Source organism: Epinephelus fuscoguttatus, linkage group LG18 (assembly GCF_011397635.1).
Source record: "Epinephelus fuscoguttatus linkage group LG18, E.fuscoguttatus.final_Chr_v1".
Taxonomy (NCBI): domain Eukaryota; kingdom Metazoa; phylum Chordata; class Actinopteri; order Perciformes; family Serranidae; genus Epinephelus; species Epinephelus fuscoguttatus.
In genome coordinates this window covers 11254200-11281137 of record NC_064769.1, presented here as the reverse complement: position 1 = coordinate 11281137, position 26938 = coordinate 11254200, and the positions used below count along the sequence as shown (strand labels likewise).

At 41.3% G+C, this 26938-nt stretch overlaps 1 protein-coding gene across 4 annotated transcripts in view; it reads left to right on the top strand.

Moving 5' to 3' along the window:
- Positions 1–26938, top strand: part of fibcd1b (fibrinogen C domain containing 1b) — a 160579-nt gene that overhangs the window by 40285 nt on the left and 93356 nt on the right. For 3 of the 4 annotated variants that reach the window (XM_049604684.1, XM_049604686.1, XM_049604687.1), the window contains exons 2-3: positions 1207–1290; positions 14061–14540. In XM_049604684.1, coding sequence (XP_049460641.1) covers positions 1207–1290; positions 14061–14540 — 564 coding nt within the window. The remainder of the gene's footprint in view (positions 1–1206; positions 1291–14060; positions 14541–26938) is intronic. The other variant, XM_049604685.1, reaches the window with a different exon arrangement.

Sequence of the window (26938 nt, the reverse complement as noted above, 5' to 3'; positions counted from 1 at the left end):
CAAAATCTAAGATCTAAGTCTCATATCCCAGTACAATATCAATGTATTACCCAGCCCTAATTTGCTCTTTGTCTGCTGGATGTGAAAGTAGACAATTATTTGCTAAATTGTAAACCAAACCAATGTTAGTCTCCATCAAATCGATTTGGTTTTGATGTTTTTCTGTCCCCTAGTGGTCACAAATTGATTAATGCAGCTTTAATGTTGTTTTTGTTACGCTACTGCTGATGGTATTAAAACATAATGTCATAACAAATGTAAAGAGCACAATTAGTCTCACTCACGTACACTCACACACACACACACACACACACACACACACACACACACACACACACAGGCTTAAAACAGCACGCTCAGATAGAGAACACACTCTGATACATTAATTGCTAATGTTTGCTTCATCCGTTCTTAAGTAGGCATCTGTGTGTGCGCGTGTGCCCACGTGTGTGTTTTTGTGTCGGTGTTATTGTCCCAGGCTAATTGAGCAATTCCACAGTGGGAGCAACGGAGTTTACGGTCACGGAACGACGTGCTCTCCTGGAGCAGTTAGAAAGCCCCCACTTTCATAATTACTCTGCTTTTATCTGTGCAGCAGCTAGAACTACTCCCAGACGCATACAAGCACAAGAGGCACATACGCTGAAGCATGTAATGTTCAGATATTGTATACAAACACCCACGTTCACCTGCATATGTGAATGCTTGCTGCTGCACACATTCTGTACCCACTTGCATTCAGTGAAATTCTCCTTTTCATTCTTTATCTTTTTGTATTTGGAGTAGGAGGAAACTGTGTTCTGAGGATCTTGCAAAGCCATCCCTGGGAAGACGCATTGAGCCTGTCATAAACTATTGAATTCAGTGATACCTTTGAGATGTACAGATGCCTGTTCGGATCTGCCTGTGTCAGTGCGTAGTTATGTGTGTAGGTGGTTGTAGTTTATCAGCGCCAGCACCATTTATCTCTCAACAATGATTTTATATTAGATTTGAGAGCTTTGGCTTAGAAAATGTGCTGCGCTCACTGTTTTGATTTTCATGTTATTTAAGCACAGATCCCAAACCCTTGTCTCTCTGTGGCGTATTCGTGCGTGCATGCGTCTGTGTGTGTGTGTGTTTGTGCGCATGTGCTTGCATGCTTGACTGCACATGTGACTTGAACAAACGCCAACACTGGTGGCCCTGTCTGTTTGTCCCATGCAGACGTTCTGTGAGTGTGTGCCCAGCTCCTCCCAGCTCAAACATCGCTGGTCAGACTCAGAAACTGCCAGGGAGACCCCGGCCAAGGTAAGGCCCTGTCACCACAACGTACTGTGCACGTGCACGCGCAGGCAGATACACTTGTACACTCACACACCAGCATGTACTTTTGTTTCATGTCTTATATCAGAATTACATAAATAGCAATAGTTACATTTAAGGATTGGTATCATTAGGATTTTATTGATACTGATGATACTTATAAATACTCTTATTGTTACTTCTCACCATGAAAAAAAGACATAGCATTAAAAGATATGTCAAGATTCAACAGTTACTTTATTATATCTTGTGTGAATTCATATTTTTACAGTGTTTCCCTGGTAACACCAAATTCTGTTCTTAAATTTCAAACTTTAAAGTAGAGTAGAGTAGAGTAGAGTTTCTTTTTATAGCTTACTTCCAAAAATGTCATCAGTTACGTTTTGAAATCCACATGAACCACTCTGCACATCTGCATGAATTAGATCCACTGCACAGCACTTATTTAAAAAGAAACTACGTCACTTCAAAAGATGGTTCACCTGTTACTCCCGTTAGTTCCCTCTTCCAAAGCAGTGGTAAAGAACATCAGGCGCAAATGCCAGGAGTTGAGTTTTCATTAACACAAAATTATGACTGGCGTGTAAACTGCGTGCCAAATTAATCACGGCACACAAGGCCAAATTGCCACTTAAGTTACCATATGACCAGTTGCTGAAAAGCAGCGTAGCATTTACAAGGCTGTTTTTTAAGTCTGGCACAGTGCTCACTTCACATAAAACACTACATTACATCACTTCCAGCAAACTTGACAGAGGCTCAACAGCATCACCGTTCTGTTTTAACCAAAGATTCTCTGGTATAGCTCAGCTACAAACACAGAAACACCAAATCCATCAGCATGTTAGCATGCTGTTCACTATAAACTAATGGGTAGCCTCGCTTACCTGTTCAACTGACTTTAGCAGTTTAGATAACGGACACTCGATTGTCCTGCTGTTATGATAGACATGCAAACTAACGAGTGTTACCTTGACTTGAAAAGGCTGAGACAGACATTACTTTTTTATTTATTTATTTTTGGCAAATCCCATCAGCATCTGAATTGGGAGGCTGTACTGAGGAGGTAACGCTAAATTAGGTCTCTGCTGAAGCAGGCAAACGCTGCACTGCTTCAGAATATTGTATTTGTTGTAGGTGTTACCCAGTGTTGTGCTAGTTATTGAAAAATAGTAACTAGTTACCGTTACTAGTTACTTCATTAAAAAGTTAGTGACTCAATTACCTAAACCAAAAAGTAATGCGTTACTGAGAAAAGTAACGTTTTAGTTACACCGGTCAGACTACAACTTGACAAAACAACTGAGCGGTATAGGAAACATGCAACTGTCTTCTACAGTGGAGTCACTCGCTGTCAGGCAGCTAAACGTTTTACAACTAACTTACGGTACTTGGATACAAATATGGAAAATGAGCTGGAGAGAACATTTGTAGAGCTACATGATGGTGTCGAGTCTGTCGCCCACCGCAGACATTGTCTGTCCACAACAAGAGCTTCCTCAGGATAACAATGGATATCACGTCACTGGATATAACATTACTGGGACTAAAAATCTACAGTAGCGCTACCGCTTAATGTACAGCACTGCTGGACTCACCACAGTGCTGTACCGCTTAATGTACAGCACTGTGGTGAGTCCAGCAGATCGACAGTGACTTCAGAGATGATGCTCTGGTAAGAACTGTTCATATACCTCTATCTGACTTTACTATCTCTTATTGTTTAGGGCTAAAATGTTTTAGTGAAAGGGAACTTCGGGTTGTGACATTTTAAAACCTGTCCAAAAATAACGGAGTAATGCACCGTTTGGTAATGGTAACCGAGTTACTGAATTTAAAAACTAACGCGTAAGAGTATAAGTTACTGCCAAAACTAACGGCATTACTGTAATGCGTTACTAATAACGCGTTACTGCCCAACACTGGTGTTACCCCTTGACACGCCTTCAAGCCTTCACTTTCTCCTGGAGAGCACAGAATATAAACATGCAATGCAATGTCAAATATAATTGGGCAGCTTTGTCATCATTAGGGGATGTTCAAACACCAGGTACATACATAAATACTGATAGCAGTGCCGCCTATCCAGGAACTTCAATCAATCAATATTTCTGTACTGACCAGTCAGGAAGTGATACCAGTTTAGTTCCTGTTCTCAATACCCAGCCCTCACTACATTAGGGGCTTTATTGTGATAAACATGTCATACTTTGAAAACCAAAATTTCAGCAGATGTTGCATTATCATTTTGAATCTTTTTTTTTCTCTGAATTAGAACACTGTTCATTAACATATTACCCATTTGTAATGCAGTGCTTCTCAAATCAGAGCGCAGTTTCCATTAGTTTTCATTAGCGATCAATCTGCTGATTATTATCGCAATTAACTGCACAGCCTGTGAAATGACAAAGTAGTAAAGAAATGTTTTTCTTGAGTCAAAGGTGATGTCTTCAAATAGCTTATTTTCCGACCAATGGCCTAAAACCCTAAAGATGTTTAATTTTATTATCACACTAAGACAGAACAAGGACTCATATTTGAGAGGCTGGAGCCAGTGAATATTTGGCATTGATGCTTGAACAATGACAAAAACAATTAATCGATCATGAAAACTGTTGCTGATGTATTTTCTCTCAATTGTATTATCGATTAATTGACTCATTGTTTCAGCTCTAAATCTGAGTTTGACTTGGACTTTCCTGTCAAACTGTATATTGTTGGTTGTATAGGTTCCAGCAAACATTGATCGGGGTAGAAGTGGATGAGTCAAAGAAATAGAAAGCAGTGTCCTGTATACAAAATCCCCCTTTTGCTTCATCTGTGTACTGTGTGTCCTCTTGTATGTATCCCACCACCTTCCTTCCAGTAAAAACCAGGGCACACCATAAATAGTGCCTTTCTCACCTGCCGAGGGGATTAGGTATCATCGACGGCGCTTTTTCATCACAATCCGCTTTTTCCCTGCTTTGGTGATGGCAATGCGAAGGATTATTGCACATTACACGTTACATTTTGCCACGCTGCAGCAGTGATGGCACAGCCTCAGCTCAAGTACCAAACACACAAGTATTAGACAAGTTTAGGCTCTGCGAATGCTTTGAACTCGGCAGCGTGATGATGGCTGCACCAAGAAAAGAAGCTTGATTGCATGGCATAATTTTGGGACAAGCTATGTGTTGAATACTGATGTGAGCGTGTTATTCAAGCTGCAGGTGAATGTGAATGAAATGGAAGTGGGATTGGTGAAAATCCCTCCATTTAAAATTGTTGCATTAGGCTTGCTATGCGTACATGCGCCATTTCAGCATTTAGAGATGTTTGTGCCATTCTGTGAGCGCTAGTTGGGTAGCATCAATGTGAAACTCTGTGTGTATACATCAGCATATATGTGTGTATGTATATTTGTGTTTGAAGGGGAGAAAGAGAGGAAGTGAGAGAGCATGCAAGACTCCTGCTGCTTTCCTGCTTATCTAATGAGCAGACAAAGCCTTTCGTCCAAGAACTGTCTGCCAATGTTCCTACGTGGGAGGACAACATCATTTTCATAGAGAAGAATTCTCTCTCATTCTCTGCCTCTCCTTTTCCATCTCTCCATCAGAATTCCCCTGTTGTCCTCTCGAATCCCATGGCGTAGCATGAGTGGAGACAGGAGAGGATCTCAAAGTCAGTCACTAATTACAGAGAGGGCTCCTGCTGTGCGATTGAGAGAATCATTTACAAAAAAAAAACCCAGCGTTTAGAAGGCGCTTGCATACCATTCTCAGTGTCATTACCCTCCTGCTACTCTTTGGGCTGAGTTAAGAGACCATATGTTCCCTTGAGACATGAAGCAGGTTGCTGTTTTTTTTTTTTTTTTTTTTTGGACCATGGGGAAAAAAAAATAATAATAGAGAGGCAGCAGCTAAACCTCCACACATCATTGGCATGCTGACTTTTTCTTTCTTCAAGCCATTCCCTCTGGCTTCATGTCAGTCTGACCTCAAAAAAGAATTGTCCCAAGCTTGTTGCTGGGTCAGTGAAACCTTTCTTGCAAGTCTATTTATAAACAGTATCATTAGCCGTGTGCTTTTTCCCCTGCACTGCCTATAGGTGCCACAACCAATATACTACCTTATCTGCAATGCAATCACCAGAATAAATGTTGGCATTGTACATTTCTGCTAAACCACTGATACATTACAAATGTACGATACTGTTTAGTGGATATGTTGGATATTCTGTCTGTTTCAACAGCACTGTGGTTAACGTGTGTCTAGGTTTAAGAACCACTTGGTTAAGGTAAGGAAAAGAATCTGTTTTGACTGAAAATACTTGTTTTTTTGTGGCACAATCTACACACAGTGGAAACACAGGGGTGCCTTGGTAAATAAACAACAACAACAACAAAAAAACAGCAGCTTTTTGTGGCACTATCCTGGCAGGAAATGCAACGATGTCTTGGTAAAACAACACCTTTCTTGGCACAGCTATGGGTTGCCAAAAAACACTGACATTTGGTAGCTAATAAGCCAATGGAAACACAGCAGTGGGTCGCTAAAAAAACAACTGCTTTTTGTGGCACTATCCCCAGTGGAAACACAGCCATTGGTCGCCAAAAAACAACTGCTTTTGTGGCACTATCTTTGCAAGAAACACAGCAATGTCTCTGTAAAAACAGCGGCTTTTCTTGGCAGTAGCTTGCCTGGAAACAAAACAATCAGCTGCTTTTCTTGGAACAATGGAGACAGCCACAGGTTGCTAAAAAACACCCATGCTTAGTGGATGAAAAGCCAATGGAAACACAGTGATGGGTTGCTATAAACACTGGGCTTTATTGTTTGCTGGTCTCGACCAGTAGTCTGCAGCTTCGCAGGCATCTTACTGAGGTGTCGAGCTATCCACCATCCCCTCCACCTGTGGATGACAAAATCAGCTCATATACATGTAATCAGAACTATGTCACTTCAGAAACATTGATATGACACATGTAATGAACAAATGTGACACGTCCTTGGTTTGCAAACGTGTGCACTGCCAACATTTTTGTCTGGCTATTGGGCTGTTAACTGACTTCAGTTACCTTCAGGATTATGGGGGCCAAGTTGTAGTTCAGCTAGTTTCAAAGGGTAAGGGGAGTAAATTAGATTTCCCAATCTATGTAGGTATGCTAAATTACTCTCTGTAGGTTTTCAGAAAGTGACGGAATGAGGATAAAGCCAACCTGATAATGATTTCACTGACCAAGTGATCAACAAACTAGCTGACGGAGTGAGTTATAGAACTGCTGGTCAGAGCTAAAAACCATAAGGCTCCATCCCAGAAAAGATCCTCACATACCGCATCAAATAAAAAACAAAACAAATGAATGAATATGGAATATCTTTTTTCAACATTAACAATGCCGACTGACAACAATAACTGCCCACAACCACCCTGTGGCCCCAACCTTCAGACTATTTTCAGGTCAACAACATACAGTGAATCTGCTATGGAAAAGATCAGACAGGACCAGAAAGAAGTATAAAAACTTTAGAAGAGCCTGGACAACTTTGCAAATGTAGTTCAATGTCATACACCTAAGGTAGAAGTAGTCTGCATTTCCTGTTATACTGTCATGTTCTCTTGGGTGACGCTAGAAGGTCATGGTGATCACAAATCCTTCAGTGCCTTTTGCAACCACAGAAGAATCCATCTCATGCTATTCAAAGACCCTCGTCCTATACTCAGGTCTCTTTTTGAAAGACAGGTTTTCAGATGTGTGCCATGCATCTTTCGTCACATCCCTTCCAAATTCATTCCTGCAGTGCTTGAGAGGTCTGCCCATTGCACAAGATATTTTAAAGAGGTGGGGACAGAGGGTCAAGGGGGACCAGGGGAGGCTGGGGATGAAAGCGATGGAGAGGGCTAAAGGCAGAGGGGCAGAAGTCTCAGGAGACAGAGGAGGGTCAAGGAAAAAGGTTGCAATGCTCAAAGGGTGATTTGTTTTGGCAGAAACTGCTACTGAAGGAGGACCATAACTGTCAAAAAGTAATTTTGTAATACACACTGACAGTCCCCTCAATTTCAATCCTATATTTCAGGCAAACTTTCTTCCTAATTTTTTGCAAGTCACAGATTGGTCTGGTTGGTGTTTGATGGAGGAGGAGCCAGTCAGGACATTATTGACTGTCCTCATTCCTTTATAGCTCGATGAAGGTCTGCAGTAGAGGAGGAGTGAGTGAGGTACACATATTTTGTTTGACAGGAAGAGATGGCACAGAGTGGTCTGAGAACAACTAAGGTGAAAATCATGAGGTCTGTGAATGCAAAGCTTTGTGGGAATAAAATCTAAAAATGAGCTGTCAACACTTGTTTACTATCTTTAGGCAAAAGGGCAAAATAAGAAACAGGTTTTAAGAAACATAAAATGCATCAGTGTTGAAACTGAATACTTAAAGGGCCAGTGTGTAACATTTGGCATGGTTTACTGTCAATCTGAATCTGAATCTGAATATTCTACCCATTAATATGTTTATACAAGGGTATAATCGCTATAAAATAAAATTTGTTTGGTTTTCGTAGCCTTATAATTATGCTTTTATATATATATAGCAAGGGCCTTGCTTTAGAGAGGTCGCCATCTTGCGTCGCCATGTATGTACGGCAGACCGAGTGGACAATCCAGCCAGCCAGAGAACGCGTTTTTAAACCAACGAAGACAGCGGAAGGAAGGAAGAAGGAGGAGGAAACAGCAGAGAGCGTTAGTAGTTCGTCGATAGAGAGTAGTGAAAAGTTTTTTTAGTTATTAAGTTTGCGAATGGACCACACTTACCACGCAACAGGAGAGAATGAACCCGAACCGTCATCTGCGAGGAAAAGAAGACGCAACTTCACTCCTTGCGATGCACTCTCTGCGGCGCTTTCCCTCCTGATGATATATCTCCCCAACGATGGCAGCAGTAGCACCGAATCCCATTCTGTGCATTCAGCCTCTCTTCTCGCCCACTCAGCATCAAACACATGGAGTTCCTCATCTGTATGCTCCGGCTCAAACAGGTATGGCTCTGGGTCTGTGTCCGCTACAAGAAACTCTTCAAAATTGCGTTCAAAGTCGTCCATTGCAGCGACTATAGTCCGGAGATATTGCTAGGCTAAATAAACAGCAGAGCTCTGTTTACCGGCGACGCTGTCAGTCAGTGTGCGGGCTGGAGATTGGTGGAGCAGCGAGGGGAGGGGGTCCCCACTCAGTATGGTAAATGAGTATGTGTGTATGAAGTGTGTCTGTTACGCTAGAAGAGTCAGAGTTTGGGACAGAGTCTTTTACCCCCTGGAGTGTTACCGGAGTTTTTGGAGTGCTCAAATAAACTGGCCTTTTTCTCAAACGCTCCTCTGGTCTCCTGCTCGTGAGGGATTTGTTACAATATTATACAACAGTTAGTTCCGGCCCTGCAGTCTGATTGGTCGAGAGACAGTAAAACCGTGACCATATTGGAGTACAACATCACGGTTATTTCACTGTGTATGTATCACTCCACCTCACAGCTGATTGCAATCAACAGTCAAATCAATACTGGCGGTTAGTGTCAGTTAGGTCAGCAGTTGAGTTGTAGGCTAATTAATTCATCCACTGTCAAACAGCCAAAAATATGGATTTATTTCCTAAAATAAGTTTTGAATTGAACTATGAATGGTCATCAGAGGAAGATGAGGGAGAGGAGAAGCTGAATCCATCTGAGCACACATCCAGGTTTGTCAGTGTTTCATCAGCGGAGCTCAATGACTTGGAGAAAAGCAACATACTGTCAGATCAGAAGGCAGAGTCGGCTGTGCCTGTGAAGCCACAGTCCACCATGCAGTCACCAGAGACTTATTTCACCGGCTGCACAATTAATGGAAACGTGCAGATAAATGTGTATAAAGAGTAAGTGCCTGGTGCACCATGTCTGCGTTACATAGCAACGGTGACAGCGGAGTCCTGAGGGAACTATTTTTGTTGGCGGAAGACAAATAAAATGCTTAAATTATCTATTTTGTCCTCATTTTTCAACATTTCGTAATCAGCCTTGCTTATTTAACTGTTGAACTGTTGTATAAAAGCAATATCACACTCAAGCTCTGCGGCCTCGTGCCTATGACCAAATCACAGCCGTGACGATATCACAGTACAACATCACTCCCTGATATTGCTTAATCGTAACATGGTTTACATTTCTAAATAAATATTCACCTCGGCGCTAGATAGACCTACTCCTGAAAAACTCGTGTCTGCGCAAGGCTTTTTGTCCCTACGAGGCCACCATCATTTACCCGACGGGAGGGGTGAGCGAGTGAGCCCTGCAATCTAGAATTTGACCACTGATGTCACTGTTTTCAACCCATTTTACACACTGGCTCTTTAAACTGTAATATCATATCCGACAGCCCTTATTGGGTGGATGATAGTGGAGACCTGTGTGTCCTTACATCGTGATGCTCACTCCTAATAGGTCCATTGTTTTCATGTTGCACAATTACAAATTACATTTTTGGCGTTAATCGACATCACCTTTGTAAGATTTGATGCCCTCAGTGTTTTTCAATCACTACACTAATTGTTAATACATTACACACCTGTACAGGCATACTCAACACATTCTGTTGATCAAATACTCATTGTACATAAGAAATCATGGATGAGAGCCTGTTTTCACTAAATCTGGACAGTTCACACCATGTAGGCATAATAACATGGTGTGAACTGTCCACCTTTGATCTTAAAAAGTTACATTGATTGCGACACTGATAGCACTTTAAGAGGATGAATTAACAAGTAAGATGCTAAAATAAATCTTAAAGTCGTCTTACCTGCATGGTTACTGTATGCAGGTGCTCCTCCTGCATTTATGGTCTACCGCGGGCCATTTCTGGACTCTTTGGTTTCCCACAAAGTTAAGTGATCCAAAAGTTTTAGTTTTCCAAGATCTGCTTTCCACTTTAGAACTCAAAGTGAGAAATCAGAATGGTCTGAAGGCCTCACATATATGACCTCAGCTGGGTCATCGTTCTGTTTGGGCTGCGGTGCGTAATGAATGCAGAGGAGGAGCAAGGACCTGCATGCACCTGTTTTTTTGAGATACTTTAAGAATACTTAAAGATTATTGAGAGAAAATTGTAAGTTTTAGCGTGTGAGGATTGAAAAAGGGGGTGGTAGGGGTAGTTGAGAGGAGGAGAACAAATTACAAAGAGGAGAGAAAAGGCAAGAAGTAGAGAAAATATTGAGGAGAGAAGAGGAGAAGAGCATTTTGTCTGTTTGTTGCAACTGAACATAGGCCTATTTTGTAGATTGAAGGGTATAATTGGTTAATTTTATTTTTTCAGAGAACAGTGTTGTTCAATTTTTGTGATTGTGAGTGGTTATTATATAGACCACAAGAGCCTGCACAATGTGGCATTGTTTTTTTTGTTGTTGTTGCCCGATATAAATAAATGAGGAATGTATAAAATGAATGTTTATGCGTAGCAGCTGCTGGGTGTTTAAAGTGTAGATATTTAGACACCTGATACGTAAGCTAGACAGATATTTCCCCTGCTCATTACTGTGCACAAATTTGCTGTATGTACTTAGCATAGAGTTTAATAATAGCTAGATACCGGACGCCAAGATGGCACCTATTCGTTCCAATGGTGTTGCTTGCCCGGCACAATCACCCAAAAAGTTTAGGTTCTGGGTGTATGTCTGTGATACTTGGCCCTCTGAATATGCACAGTAGGCCTTGCGTGTCTCCCGTTGGCCACGCCCACAAGTTCCTGCTAAAGCTCTTAAGGCCCAGACACACCAAACTGACATCAGAGAACTAGTGGCGACAAGAGCCCTCTGCTGCATCGCCTTATATTGCCTTTTTTTGGTCAGAAAGTTGCACATGAACATGTCAAAACTAACAGACAGCAAGCACGTATGTTCTGTGCCTGCCTGAGAGGTGTGAGGTGAGAAGTTTGGTATGTTAGGACCTATAGACTTTACATTGTGATGATGTCACAGATTTTTGAAATCGCTTTTCTTGGCTTAAGGAAAGTTTTACAAATATAAAACCACTATGGCTCAAAAATTCAGAATACAAAAGAATCATAGCTGACTTTGTTTGCAGTTTGAGGTGTCCTGTCAGCAGTTTTACAAAAGGGTTATTTTTTTCCAGTGGTGGCCTACTAGGAAAATGCTTTTTGGGCCGCAGGGTTTTTTTCTGCTGCAATACCACATGTGGCCACTGGGAAGAATTTGCTGCAAGGATGGGTCTCCTGGGGACCTGATACCCAGGCCTCAAGAAACCCTCTGGTGCTGGCAGATAAAAACCTCCTGTCAAAGTGCACTTTGTGTGAGTACAATTATTATTTTTATGGGGTTTTTTTTGCACCAGCATTTTGTGCCTGCCCTTTATTCCACTGTAACACCTGCCCTGCAAAATGTCTGTGCACAGCACCATATCTCCTAGAATTTAAGTTAACAATCAGTATGCTAGCAATGAGTATTTAGTGCAGTGCCCATGATGGTTTCCACTGATGTCTTGGCCCGCTGGCGACGGAGCTCAGTGAACCCCTCCTAATGTTATGCTGCAGCCATTCTGCAGCATGACGCTATTATACACATTATGTACAGCACAGACGACACCCTGACACACACACACACATTCATACACACTTACATAGAGAGCCAAGCCCAGTCAAAATCACTCAGCTGCACCTGCACTCAAACACACAGGGGAAAGAAAAAAAACTGTTTGACATGCAAAGAGAGATTTCATCATGCAGTCAGGGTCTACATTTTAAGTTAGAGCAAGGATACAAAAAAAATGTTATGTTTGGCAATGCTTCCCTGGAGCTCTTTTCTGTGATGATGCATTTGGGTGAAAAAACAGGAAGAAGTGAGAAGGTTCTGACAAAGTAATCCAGTTTTTTTTATGTTCAATATGTGCATGTACTTGCCTGTCTGTAACAAGTATTAGGCAGAAAGAGTTGTGTGCAAATTGTGTGTGTGTGCGCATGCATGTGTGCACATCTTCCAATCCATTTGGACAAATAGAGCCTTGGGGCAGTTTGCAGTGACAGTGCTTCCGTAGATGCCAGCAGTGTCCTGAAAACAGCGGCCACAGTAAAGTTGGCCCCTGCAGAATAACTATAATGCATTAATTAAATCAATGTGCTCCACACGTAGATCCTAAGAAATGGATTTTTATAATACAGGAGTAAAAAAAATAAATAAATCAATAAAACATGCAACACGTGATGAAAGCAGTCATTCTCCAATCACCCACTCTGTTGAAACAGCTTGTCTTCTGAGATTTACCAAATACAGTTCTTGTTCAAATGCAGTAATCTACCACATGCATCTACTGTGTTATTTACCAAGTCCATGTGTGCTTGTTGTTTGCAGTGGGGGATAGATTTTTAAAATCACAGCTAAAATATATTTTTGTGAAGCACAGAAACAGAGGCATCCAGCAGGGACTCGCCAGGCCCAGCGAAATTTGCTCGCTGGCTCCAGGCCCCATATGTGTCTGCCCATGTGAGTTGTGAATGAAGCCAGGGGGTTACAAATGGGACCCATGTGAGAAAACCATCCTCTGGCCCCACATGAACCCCTTTTGTGTGCATTTACTTTGGCTCATGATTGGACCGACGAGGGCTACAATTGAGGCCCATGAGAGAAATCATCCTCAGACCTCAAATAGGTCCCTTTTTTTGTGTGTGCCAACACTATATGGGCTAATAATTGAGAGCTCATATGGTTTCCACATAGCGTACGACATGCACACTTGTTGTGCACAGAGCCCGTATTTCGGATGGACAAGCTGTCGCGGGAGTTACAACTTTTTTATTGTGGGTAAACGCGGCGGATAGGAGTATTTCCTGGACAACACAATTGATTTTCTTCGCATTAAAGTAACCATAAACCTCTCTCGTAAAGCAGACCATTAGCTGTCTATTAGTATGCTTCACTTTGCTTGTGCAGGCAATTTACATATTAATGAGCTTGCACTCACTCACACTTTCACATGCAAACACACGCTCACACACACCTGCCCACATATTCTCACAGAGAGAACATTCTCCGATGCAGAAAAAAAAATCAGTAAGAGATCATATGCTGATTCATTTGGAGGAAGATATGGGGGAGCCAAGCATTGTTAATCATGCATAGGTGGGCCATATTGCTTGCTTCATTGCTAGTTCTCTTGACCTGAGTGGAAAAATGTAGCCGGATCATAAAGGGCCATCATACTGGCCTTTTATAGTCCAGTTAATGGAGACCATGTTACTGGTAGAGGTTGGCTTTTTTCCTCTAAGAGGATTCTACTCTCTGTGCGTTCATTTAAATTCTATAGGCTGTCTGAGTCTCTTTTTGTTTTACTTTCTCTTCCTGGCGACCATTGTTTCAGGTTTTTATTGTTTTCCTTCCTGCCTCTGAAATGGAAAGATGGTGCTTTGACCAGAGGTGTCTCAGGCTAGCCTCCTCAGTTTACTGCACCACTATGACATTTAAAGGATGTTGGAGGATTTTGATTTTTAAGAGGACTGGCAGTTGAAGGAATCTACATTATGTTGCTACATAAATCATTCAAAACTACATTCTGACAGATGGGAATATGTTTATATTGCTGAGTACTGAGCATCTGGCATTCAAAATATCCCCAGTGATGGATGAAAGTAATTTCTTTTGGAACAAGGCAAGTTTTTAGTATTCTAGCAACTTTGATCCTAACATCTACTTTTTCTCTTCCTTCCTTATTTCCTCCCTTCCCTCCCTCATTCCCTCCTACTCACAGAGGATGAGCTGCAGCTACCTGCTCTGCACTATCCTGCTATTCGTGGCTGTATTGCTGGCTGTCACCGTAACTGGAACCATCCTTTTTATGAATCACTACCAGGCCCCACCCATGTCTGATGGCCTACCCCACATCTCTACCAATCAGGATGAAGCCAATGCCCTGGTCACTGTTGAGAGAGGCGACGGCTCTCGTATCAACATCTTCATCGATCCCAACTGTCCCGACTATAACAGTAACTTTTTGCGCCTGGAGGGTGTGCAGACATCACTGCTTCACTCGCTAACCGACCATGACTCTGACCTGAAGTCAGTGAAAGGCCAGGATCGGGCTCTTCTTGTCAATCTGGCTGAGGAGGTGGCAAAGCTGTCAGCACACGCCGGGCAACTGAAAATGGACTATGAATCCTTGCGCAGGGGGCAGGGCAGCCTGGGGCAAGACCTCAACACGCTGCAGACGGAGCAGGGACGCCTCATACAGGTGAGACACATACACACACTGATAGAGACAGTGGACCTCATTGTAAGGTCATAGAGAGTACACCAGCCAGGTCAGAGTGCATTGAGGCACAGTATAAAACAAATAAGACACTGATAATGAAATTCCAGTTGTATCTTTCCTCACATTTTGTTTTATATTTGCAACGACTGCAAAGACTGCCCCACAAGAATATATTAATATGTAATAGCACATCATTTTAATCCTATGATCATTATCATGACAATAAAACAGCAAACAAGAATTTAATTCACCAGAAAAATGCCAAAGCCAAAGCCAAAGCCAAATATGTAGGGCTGAAATAATGATCATTGAAATCATTGAGATCATTGAATTGTTCTCCTTTCTTTTTTTTAAAGTAGTTTAATGTCAGTTACTAGTGTAATCAAAAATAAGTCTGGAATGGTTAACACATAATATTTTGCATTGTTGTTCGATCCTGGCACGCAGCCATGAATTGTGCCCACTTGGCTGATAGCTGTTTAGATGCTGAACTGTGGCTTGAAGACAACAAAGAGTTATGTACCAACAACCTGTGGCTGTATTAATGTATGTCCTGAGGGTATACAGAGAACTGGATACAGTGTTAGAGGCAGAGTGCAATTCAGTCCTATAAAAGTTGCTCAGTGGCAAATTTAACTTCCTGGGTGTAAATTTCCCGGATCTTCTGCGTCATTGGGCCCACAGAGTAAGTGCGCTATAGACTTTGAATTCTGCTGGCCAAGCAGGCCACTTGTGGTTCAGCCCTCTGCTAATTTGAACAGAGGTCAAATGTTTAAAAATTCAAATCTGTTCAGGCTTAATGGATCAAATCCCGATTGTCACTGTGTGCCTAATGGCCTAATGAGCCTAATGGCATCACTTGACAGACCAGGAGGTTGTAGTTACACGATTTGGCCACTATTCCAAATTGGCTTCAAAGTCCAACGCACTTCCTGGGGGCCTGATGTACATAAGTACAATTGCCTTGAACATGACATTTCAAGAACGCCTTAAGGGAATTTCCTCAAAACTGAACTGATTAGAATTTGGTGGTCAATGTTAAAAGGTCACTGTGACCTCACACAGATGTTTTTGTCCATAACTCAAGAAATTTTACACTAATTATCACAAATTTTGGAGGCATACAAACATGAGGTGCTAATTCTAATTCCTTTGGCTTTTGTGGTTGAACATGGGTGTGATTGGTTGAGCAGTAAACAGATGAACCAAGTGCAGTGTGCCAGACTCACTACTGGAGTCATGACTTTAAGTACTGTACAGAAGCGCTCAAGGACTGGATTGTGAAACACCTATCAATATATATTGATTGTGAAACCACCTTAAGACGTGTGACAGCTAATTGGACTTGAAGTTGGTTTCATTTAGTCCCCTCCTTTTCCTGACTGCAAAATCAAAACGCCATCATTCACTAAGCCAATGCCAACTTGACTATTTTAATTTCTTTTTACACTGTACAAGTCTAATAACGGCTAAATTAAAGTGCAAATAGGCCTCGTGTTTCACTGAATAGAACTAACACAGTCTAGTGCTTGAAGATGAGGTCACTAGGGAAAAAATGCCCATCATGGTTTAAAAAAACAGAACAACTTGCACATTAATTCAATAAGATAACAACATGTTTCCCCTCGATGTGTAAGACAGACTCCGCATTGGATGAAAACATGATTAGACCCCCTTTAGTCTCGCACTGTCCACATTGATTTATTGACGATGCATTTCCTAAATGCGCGTGGAAAATCTTCACACCACATGCTCTTTTAATTTTGGCCCATCAGACTCCGTCTCTCTATTCTGCAGTAAATAGATTTCATAGCTGCCAGCCATACAGCTCAAACAACTGAATGCATTCTGCTTCTGCCAGTCCTTTCTTTAAGCCAGCTCTCTTTAGCTCAGGGTTCAGCATTGTTTTGAAATCACTCAAAAACTCATTGGATTGGTTTGCTCTGCCTCCGTGGGCTAAGAAACCACGGGTGCTGATTGGTAGTACAATGGAGGTAGAGCGAGGGTTTGTCCCTGCTGCTGTTAATGTGGTGTAGGTGGCATAGCGTGCTGGACACTGGGGCTAAGTGGGGGTGGTGCTGGCAGTCCAGACACTCCAGGTGATTGATTTCCTCTTTGGAGGCAAGGCATGTGGTGTGCACATCCGCTGTTTCTGCCTGACACCATGGTGTGACTGTGTGATCTATGGGCCACCTGTGGCCAGGACTTCTGATTTATACGATGACACAGAGCTGACTGTGCCAGTGTTAGTAATGGCTCTGTGTGCACTGCAGCCCCCTGAAGAACAGTTTCACCCTGCCATATAGAGAGAAACCCTTTCACATGCCCCTGAGGAGAGAATCTGATTGTGGTGGGTTTAGCAGCGATTTGTTTTGATTTTTCTCAAACCGACATGTACATTTTTCACAGTGGCTGCTTACAGCCTGAAATAGAAAGGTGGACGTTTTCATTCAAATACATCACACTGATGGGACCGGTAAAATATAGGAAGATAACAATACATTAAACTGATGGTTAGGCTTCAGAGTGATGGACAAGATGCAGCATGTTGCTGGTGTTTGCTCTGAGACAAAACTCTTATATTACACTGGCAGTGTGTTATAGGCTTGGGCGGTATCAAGCTATTCAGGTATACCAGGGTATTAAGAAATCCTGAAGGTTATTAATGCCCTCAACAATACAGACGCTGCTTTGTCCATTAAACTGATATGAGTGTTTGACATGCACTACTAGAGGTCAGTCTCTACTGATGGAATACAGTTAAGCTAACACAGATGGCAACTGCGAGTAGTGGGGATAACGTTACAGGACAAGTTAAAAAGAAAAATGTCCCTGCCCCTGGTTGTGAGTAATATGGGATTAGTCCTGGTAACAAAGTTGAGCCAGTCAGTTCTGATCAAGATTAGTGGACCATTTGCATCCTTGCTAAAAAATTTTATTCAACTGCCAGTCTGCTACCACTTCCTGCACATCATCTCCATTCAGCCTGCTGATGTGTTTGTATCCGCCACGACACCAAGGTTCGCCAGCAAGAATCTATGAAAGAAAGGTGCTTATTTCCTATTTATTCATTTTTCTATGGGCCCAGCAAGAATTGACTAGGTAGGCTAATTGCATATTAGAAACACAACATTGTAAGCTTCACAGTGCCACATAATCCACAATGACTTATATCACCAGGAGCTCAGCTCAGAAAAAAATGGATACCACCCAAGCCTAGTATATTTCTTTCTCCTTCAATAACCTGTGAATATTAGAGGCCCAAGAATAGAACCCTGGGGGGCTCCTCACGGTTTAGGTTTACAAACGCCAATGGCAACAACATAGTCCATAAAGTCTAGAAACAACCCTAACTGACTGAGGACTGTACCAGATACCGGTAGGTGATCAGCCTGATGTTTTCCCTGAATTAGCATTAAGACAAGTGTCATTTAGTATCTTAATCAGTGTCTGTGTGCTATGAATATGTCATGATCCAGATTGAATATTGCCAGAAAAGCCATTAACATCGAAAAGGTAGCTGAGATAAAAATCATTCCAATAAAGGAATTACCACATACACACACACACACACACACACACACACACACACACACACACACACACACACACACACAGAGCCATCCTGTCAAACCACTTTTAGGCTACATTCACATTTCAGGACTTAATGTTCAATTAGACTGTTCCCATTCATGTTTGAAATGATCCATATCAGTGTGAACGGATTCTTGTCTTGAAATGCCTCACACTCAACCAATAATGTCACACACAGGCACTTTGGAATATCAATAAATGAATGTCGCATTTGTGAAACAGGCATTTGGGGAAAAATGAATGACATAGTGCAAGCTTCATTGCCCAGATGATCACCATAGTGGGAAAGTCAGATGATGTCATTCTGCATAGTAATTAGGCATGTGCTTCTGTTTGTTTGAGTGTATAGCATATTTTCGAAGCAATGCACGTTTGTTTTGGGGATAACAGGCTATCAAACAAATGGGCTTTGGTCGGCTACCTGCTAATAGCTGCTATTGCTGGTAGTTCTGTTGAGAGAGAGGTGTGGCTGCAGCCGGGAGAGGAGTCAGGAATAGTGCAGCCACAGTGTTAAGGGTTTTACAAAGGAACAGTTCTTCCAAAATGGGATGTCCACGGCTAAATTCCAATATCTCAGTCAGCACCTTACAACAATGCTGTCATGTAATGTAAGTAAGCTGTCACTGTCAGAAACCGTCAGCAGCCCACTGCGGCATAAGTACTATGATGGCAGCCTTCTGTGGTCTCAAAGAGCCACTCAGACACTGCATGGTGAGTGATCTGCATTTGCGCAGTTAAGTATAACGTGGAAATACCATGGATGTATGAGGAAAAACCCACATAAATTCTTATATAACCATTCTCACAGTGGTCTCATGGTCAGTGATCAGATATGTATCAGATTTAGGACCTACATATGAAAGACGCCCAGATCTGATTTGAACAAATTGTGTTTCTGTGTCCACACTACTCTGAAAAAATCAGTGTCACACGAGGGCTTAAAAAATTTGATTTCGTCCTCATTTTCTTGTATGTGAACATCGCCTTAGTTATCACCTGTGGAAAACTAATGATGCAGAAACACAGACATTAGCCTGTCACTGCCTGACAAAGCACTAACTCCCTGACATTTGCCTTGCCTCACTGACACAGTTGCATGTCAAAGACTAAAAGATGAACTGTGTGCTCTGTACTTTGCTATTTGTTGACAGCAACTCAACTGTGCCGCTCTATTTACAAAGAGGAACATGATCTCAGATATAAAGTTTATGTCAATTCAAGAAAAAACTCCAACACAAAATCCATACTGCTCAAGTCCCAAAGTACTTGCAGTCTGACATCCTCACATTTCTGTGGCGTATACCTTCAAATCTTATGAAGCATTCTCATCACAGTTTCCTCATGGCGCTCAGGGTGTGGGCTACATTGATCTTTCTCATGGAAACAGGCACAAACTTTTGTCATTAAAAGTTTTTAATGTTTTTTTTTTTGTTTTAGTTCTGACCAGCAGAGGCAGTCCTGTGCATAGGCAATGTAGGCAGCCATGTATAATGCCTGCTAGCAGGTTTTGTGGCCTGCACTCATACACCCCTTCAGCAAAAAAAAAAAAAAAAAAAAAAGCAAGGGAAGATTTCCCATAGCAGAAGTCCAACTGACATAAAATGTGGTTCACATATTCAACTGACTTGACATTCAGTTTTGCACAATGTCTGACTGCAAAAAAGAGACTGCAAGGCTGCGAGAAAGAGCATGACTTAGTGCTTTCCTTGAACCACGGGTCACAGTTTAAAATGAATTATTTGCCTGTGGAATATTAATGTTATGGGCAAGTGACACCGACAACCTTTGGTAAGGATCTTGGGGCGAACCTCTGCTGCTGCAGAATAGAAAACCATGTTGCCTCAAGATGTTCATTCTGGTCGACACAAAGTCCTTTGAGGACTTGAAAAAAGTAAAAATCACAGAGTTCTTGTTACAGCATTTCAGCCATGGGTGTAATATAAATAACTTCAAAACCTCAATGAGAGTGGATAATGAAAAAGTTACATAATATAGAAACCTAATTCAATAAAGCAAATGGGTAGCTGTTTTTAGAGGGTCCAAATCATCAGACAGACCAGTGTAAATATAGTAAGTACTGCATTTCTTTTAACACAAAGGCACTTTAAAATACCCAAAAAATACCCCAAACAGTTATCTGATCATTACGGATACCTACAACTTGAACAATGTGCTTCACAGGCTTCTTATGATTCATTAAAAGATGAATTTGAGAAAAAGACTAATGTTTTTGTTACACGTAATAATATTATGGAAACAAAACAAGATATTTAACATCAGCTGGTATAGTTAGATACATTTGTCAAAACAGTGACAGCAAGTTGTGAGATAAAAATGTCATATTGATGAGGAACCATTGCTCACGGGAGACATGTGGCCAATAATAGCACAGAAACACTGAAGAGGTATTACTCACTTGAATATGTTTTTGAGCTGTAAACTACATTTTCTGACTGTATTGTAATGAAACGCATCAATGCTGTTGTTAATATTGACATTTCTTTCAAAATGTAAAAATCAGCATTTTAATGGGTTGAAAATGCATTCATTCATTCAAACCTTTATGTAAGACTCTGGGAAATCAATTGTTTTCGACCCGCAATTGATAAGATCAGAAATAAGGCCGTAATGGTGGCAGAGTGTCCATGTTTAAGGTTTTTGTAGATTATTCCATGTATAAGGTGCACTGTCAGGGAATGACATGCTTCCTAGTTCTGTTCTGATTAAGGGAATGTGAAACAACAACCTATCTGTGAACGAGTACCAAGATTATGTGAGGACAGAGTTAACAGTGATGAAATGTAGGGTGGAAGCATCTGCATCAAGGCTTTATAAATGAACAAATCCCAATGCTGTTCCTGTGTCACAGCCAAAGTGGCCAGTCAACCTTTTGGTAATGGTGGCAGTGGTGGGTGCTGTAACAATCAGCTGTATATATGATGAAAATGGTTTAACATGGCATCTACTGTTTTGAATCAGCCCTGAACCATACAAACCAAGAGTTCACTGGTTGGGACGTATCTATGTCATAAAATTAAGACCTGGGGAAGAAGCTGAACTTTAATTTAATTTCTTGAAGAAAACTTTTTCTTCCATGCCTCTAGGGTGAACGAAGAAATTGTGACTTGATGAAGAATTGATGAATTGAGTAAAAGGGGGCTGCATTTAACAACAGCAAAAGTATATCTAAACAGCCGTTCTCAAACTCTCACACACCTCGTGCAGTATAATCAAGGGTTTATTTTATTTTAGGCAAAATCTTCAATTTTTTTTTTACTGATTTCACAGACCCATGACTCTGTCTCTGTATCACCTAGAGTGTTTCTTTCACAAGAAACTTCAGGGAGTTTTCTTTCTGACCTCATGCATGTATGTAGTTGGAGCGGTTCAGAAGCTACAGTCATTTTAATTTGGGTATGTCATTTTAGGCGTTTTTGCTACAAAATGGGGGTGGAGTACAAGAGGTTTTAACGAAGCCCCCTTTTACTTTTTTGGATTCTTCGTTCACAGTGGAGGCATGCGAGAAAAGTTAAGTTTTCTTCATAAATTCAACACATACCTCTGGATGGGTGATTTATGTAAAAATGATCATTGTGCAGGTGAATTATACTTTTTCATCAATAATTCTTAAATTGCACAGCTAGACTTGTTGCCTTACACCAAACCACACATAGACAAAATCAAAAGCCTGATCAAAGACCAGGGACTCTCTTAAGGAAATGATTTGCTATGAAAACATTCCCTTTATGTGTGAAAGTTCTGTCCATCACTAGACTAATCTTTTATTCATTGTCTCTTTGCTTAAGATGCCTCTTACTTGTGTAGGATTTCTGACTTCTGTTTAATCAGAAGGATACAGTAAGTGAGGCAGAGGCTCATAGTATATTAATTGTCGATTAACATGCACATCGTTTAGAGTGGGAGGGAAGTATGTGATTGGAAAAACATGCATAGCATCTTGTCATATTAATCCAGAACGGTATCAGTTTATTTTCTGGATTCAAAATGTGGGTTTTACTTTGATAAAAAAAAACTCCAGCTGCAGTTTATTGGCAGCAGAGACACTGCGTACAGGGAAAACAATTAGGCACCCAGATGCTTTCGAGGAGGAGGAGGAGTCAGATGAAACAAAGCTGCCAAAAGATGAAAAAGATGGGGTGTTCTGTAACATGCAGCATGTGAGAACATCTGAGCGGAGAGGTGGCTGGGAGCTACATGGCTGGCAAAGTGCAACATGGTATCAAAGGACGGGGTTAACGATCAGCTTTTGACTCTACCCTGTGGACATCTGATGTTGATATCAACATATAAATATATTTTACTAACTCAGCACTTGGCAGGATTTATTCCAAGGATCTGCTCCTTGCTCCTCTCTGCTCTTGTAGGATGCAGTGCTGCATGTACTGAATATTTTCATTATTAATTAATCTGCTGAATATTTCAGTTGTTTATGAAATGTCCAAAAATAGTGGGGAAAAAATGCCCATCACTAAGTCGCACAGCCCAAGATAACATATTTAGTGTATATGTTTTGTCGAGCCAACAATCAAAAATTCCGAAGATATTCACTTTATAGTGATGTAACACAGAGATGAACAGTACATGCTCACACTGGAGAAGCTGAAACAGCTTGAAAATTACTGAAACAAGGAATCATTTATACATAATTACTGTATGTAAAAATGATAACGATAGTTGTAGATTACTTTTCTGTCGATGGACGAATCCATCAGTCGCCTAATTGTTTCGGCTCCGGTAGGATGCCTCTGAGCCTCTGAGAAGTAATTTTACAATATTGAGATTACACCCCATGCTCCAGCATCCATGGTAACTTCTCAGAGGAGTGATAATTCTAAAGAAACAAGAACCATGTCATTTAGCATTCACAAAGCATTATTAGAAGGTGTGTTTACCAGTCTGTTCAAAGCACTGATTGAGCGGGGTCCAGACAAGTACAGTTGTTTGAAGTTTTTCTCATTACATTTCAAACCTATTGGTTACTTAGATTTATAAGTGAAGCCATGCAAAACTAGGAATGTGCTGGAGGGTTTAAATTATTTTCAACTTGCAACGGCTACACCAGTCAAGTAGGAAAGAGTGGGCGACTTTTTGATGGCTCCTCTCACTTCTCCCATTTGCTCCTTCAGGCTCCACTTGACTGGACAGCCGCTGTCTGTGAGGTGAAGATGTGGTATTAGGCAGATGGTGACTGAATGACTTTTTTTGACTCGCCAGTTCCAGTCTTGCAATTCCTTTCTGCTGGGTGATTTTACCCCACAGGGAATACATCTCTGTCTTATGGGACATCTGATCAAGGCTTACAAAATCAGACCTTTGTTGTGTGTTTTAACAAAATAATTTAATCATGTTGAACACATTTGAATTAGGACACATTAGACAAACAAAGTTTAAAACCAGGGTTGCCACACAGGTTCAGGACATAAGATGTCGACCACTTTCACCAAGCAGTCTTGCACAAACTCTCCAGCGTTGAACTGCTTACCATGCGTGGCAATTTTGTGAGCTACCCTTTTACTTTACTCCTTTTCATAAGACTTGTGCAGACTGACTGTTGGGCAGATAAGTCTCTCTGAAACTGTTCAGCCTTGCTCTCTTTATCCATGAACTCATCACAGGATTTGTGATTGGTCTCAAAATGGTGTAACATTTAACTTCTTGAGAACCGTATTCACCTGTTTTCAGAAAAGTCAAATCAATATATCTATCCTCCGAGGTCAGATGAAGTCCAGTTTTTCTCAAACTTCATTTTCTCCTCAACCATGCAAGTCCACTAAAACTGCTAACTTTAGCTAACAGCTCTAACACTGATGACTGAACGTAATTCACGTGCAACCTGCAAAGTGCCACTAGTCACCAAGCAACCAGTAGCTTTCCACAAGTTGTCCTAACCTGACAGACCCTTGTTAGCAAGGTAAAGTTTGATCCAGTAGTTAGGTAGTGTATTCAGGGTCCAGTGTGTGAGATTTTGGGAGACATATTGGCAGAAATAGAATATAATAAGTAGGCCTATGTTTTCTTTAGTGCATAATCACCTGTAAATAAGCAATGCTGTGTTTTTGTTACTTTAGAATGAGCCATTTATATCTACATAGAAAGCAAGTTCTTGTCTAAGGAGTCTGCCATGTTTTACCGTCATGTTTCTACAGTAGCCCAGAACAGACAAACCAAACACTGGCTCTAGATTGGGCAGTTTTATTCGGTCCCTTTGTTTTGGAAAGGAGGAGACCGCTTCGGATAATGCAGGTACCGGCGAAAAACCTCCAAAACATCTGTATATGTAATAAGGTGAGCACACATTAAGTTATCAGAGAAAAGAGGTAAGCACACATTAGCAGGTGCTGGGCGAGCAGCCTGTCTGGACTTGCCAAACAACATAGGAGAAGCAGTGTTTTGACCGATTTTATTCACCTGGTCCATTTGTTTTGGAGAGAAAGAGACCCAGTAGAAAGAGTGAACACTGAAAAAATTCTAAGCAGGAGTTTTATCTGCTTTCAGTTTGAAATCCTCACCGCCAGATGCCACTAAATCTCTTGAATCTTACACACTGGACCTTTAAATGCTAAATATGTTAAAGGTAAAATTTATGAAAAGGACTGGGGATGATTAAAATATGAGACATGCAATTCATGTCATGTTCTGGGTGCTGCACAAAATATTTCTGAGGAAAGTGATTGGCCTGTGGGTCTCACTTTGAATAACTATGGTTGAAACCAAAATGGATTCAAACAATCAAAAAGCTTGAATTTGAGTGCAGTCGTCTCCCACATTATTGTGCAAATCAGGTTGAGATTTTAAAAGGACCTCTTAAAAAAAAAAAAAAAGAAAAGAAAAAAAGAAATTAACCGTTTTCATATGAAAACAAGGGAAAAAAGCCTGAATTTGCTTGTGTTTAAAGCTTGACATACACAAAAACAAGCTCCCTGTGTTAAGTGCTGCGGTGTGACTGATTTTGTGAGCCAATGGAAAGGCTGCCTAATGAGAGCTAATTACATCATGATCCTAATTGATGTGTCAGTCAAATCTTAAAATTAAGACTGCAGGCGCTCCTCTGCTTTTGTTTCCCCCCTTCAACAGACACACACACAAAAGAACATGCAGTCAGTGTATACTATAATGGAATTACAGCACTGGAAGTTCACAACACTTGGAGGCAAACTAATTTATCAAGTAATGTTAACACCTTTTTAAAATCTTCTGTAAAACTATCCACTATACTCAGGGCTACAAGCCCCTTGATGTTTAACCACACAGGTCCAACTGATTGATACAAGTGTTTTGCATTAAGGCAAATCAAGCGATGTTCTTTTCACCTTTTATACTGCTGCATTCACTTGCTAACTGTTCATGCGGTGAAGAAGGTCTCTGACCAAAAGCTTGCTAATTAAAAAGTTTCTTTGCACTGATTCAAGTGTGCAAATTCTTTTTCCATTTAGTTTGATAGTTTATAGTGCCGGCAACTTAGCACGGCCGAGTCTGATAAGACGTGAGCTGTGTATCTTACTTTGTCTGTCTGTCGCCGTGAAAACTCTGTGTGTGTGTGTGTGTGTGTGTGTCTGTTCCACGTTTTTCTCCTCACTGACTTGGTCAATCCATGTGAAATTTGGCACAGTGGTAGAGGGTCATGGGAGGATGCCAATGAAGCAATATTACATCAATTGGCCAAAGGGGGGCGCTATAGCAACCGATTGAAATTGCAAACTTTGAATGGGCATATCTCATGCCTCGTATGTCGTAGAGACATGAAACTTTGCACAGAGATGCCTCTCCTCATGAGGAACAAATCTGCCTCAACAACCCATAACTTCCAGTTATTCCAGTTTTTGAAAAACACTTCAAATCGATTTCTTCCTAGGAAGTTTGACCGATCTGCATGAAACTCTGTGAACATAATCTAAGGACCAATATCTAAAGTTCCCTCTTGGCAAAAGTTGGAAAACTTACTAAAACTGAGCTTCTATAAGGCAATGAATATTGTGGAGGGCGTGGCTCATCACATAAAGGTGTATAACATCTCAAGGGTTTCACCGATCACCACGCAACTGTGTAGGCATATGACCACACATAATCTGAGGGGACCCCTCCATTATTGACCCCATCAAACAAAATGGGGGCGCTAGAGAGCTAATTTCTTATCTAGGCCTAACCGCCATATCAATTTTTACTAAACTTGGTAGATATGTAGAACAGGACGCCTCAAGGTGACTGGAGAAATTTAACTCTAATTGGCAGCTGGGTGGCGCTATAACAACAGAAAAATGCTTAAAAATGGCTAAAATGCGACCGATCGCTGTGGCTCCCCCTGTGGCTCCCCCTGTGGCTCCCCCTGTGGCCGAATGTTTGTTTTTTTCTAATTTTTGGTATAAAGTCATGGTATGGTATGCTGTATTCAGTGGGTATGGACTAGTTTTTCCCTAATTTTAAAATCTGTACAAAAAGCAACAACTTTGCTGTATTCCTTCACGCACACACACACACACACACACACACACACACACACAAAAAAAAAAAAAAACAACTGAACAACAGTACATCCACAAAGCAGATAACCCAGTTTTCTTTGCTGCATCCTGCCTAGCTGCACAATGGGTCATTACTGGATTGTATGCATCCGCGTGTGGTTCCCTTTGTACTTGCATGTGGGTACGTAAATGTGCTGTTGTTGTTTATGACTGTGTGTGTGGGTTAAAGCCCCAGTGCCCATGTAATATGATTGCAGTGCAGCTCGCTGTGCCTCAGAGGTGTGTTGCATAGTTATTGAGGCC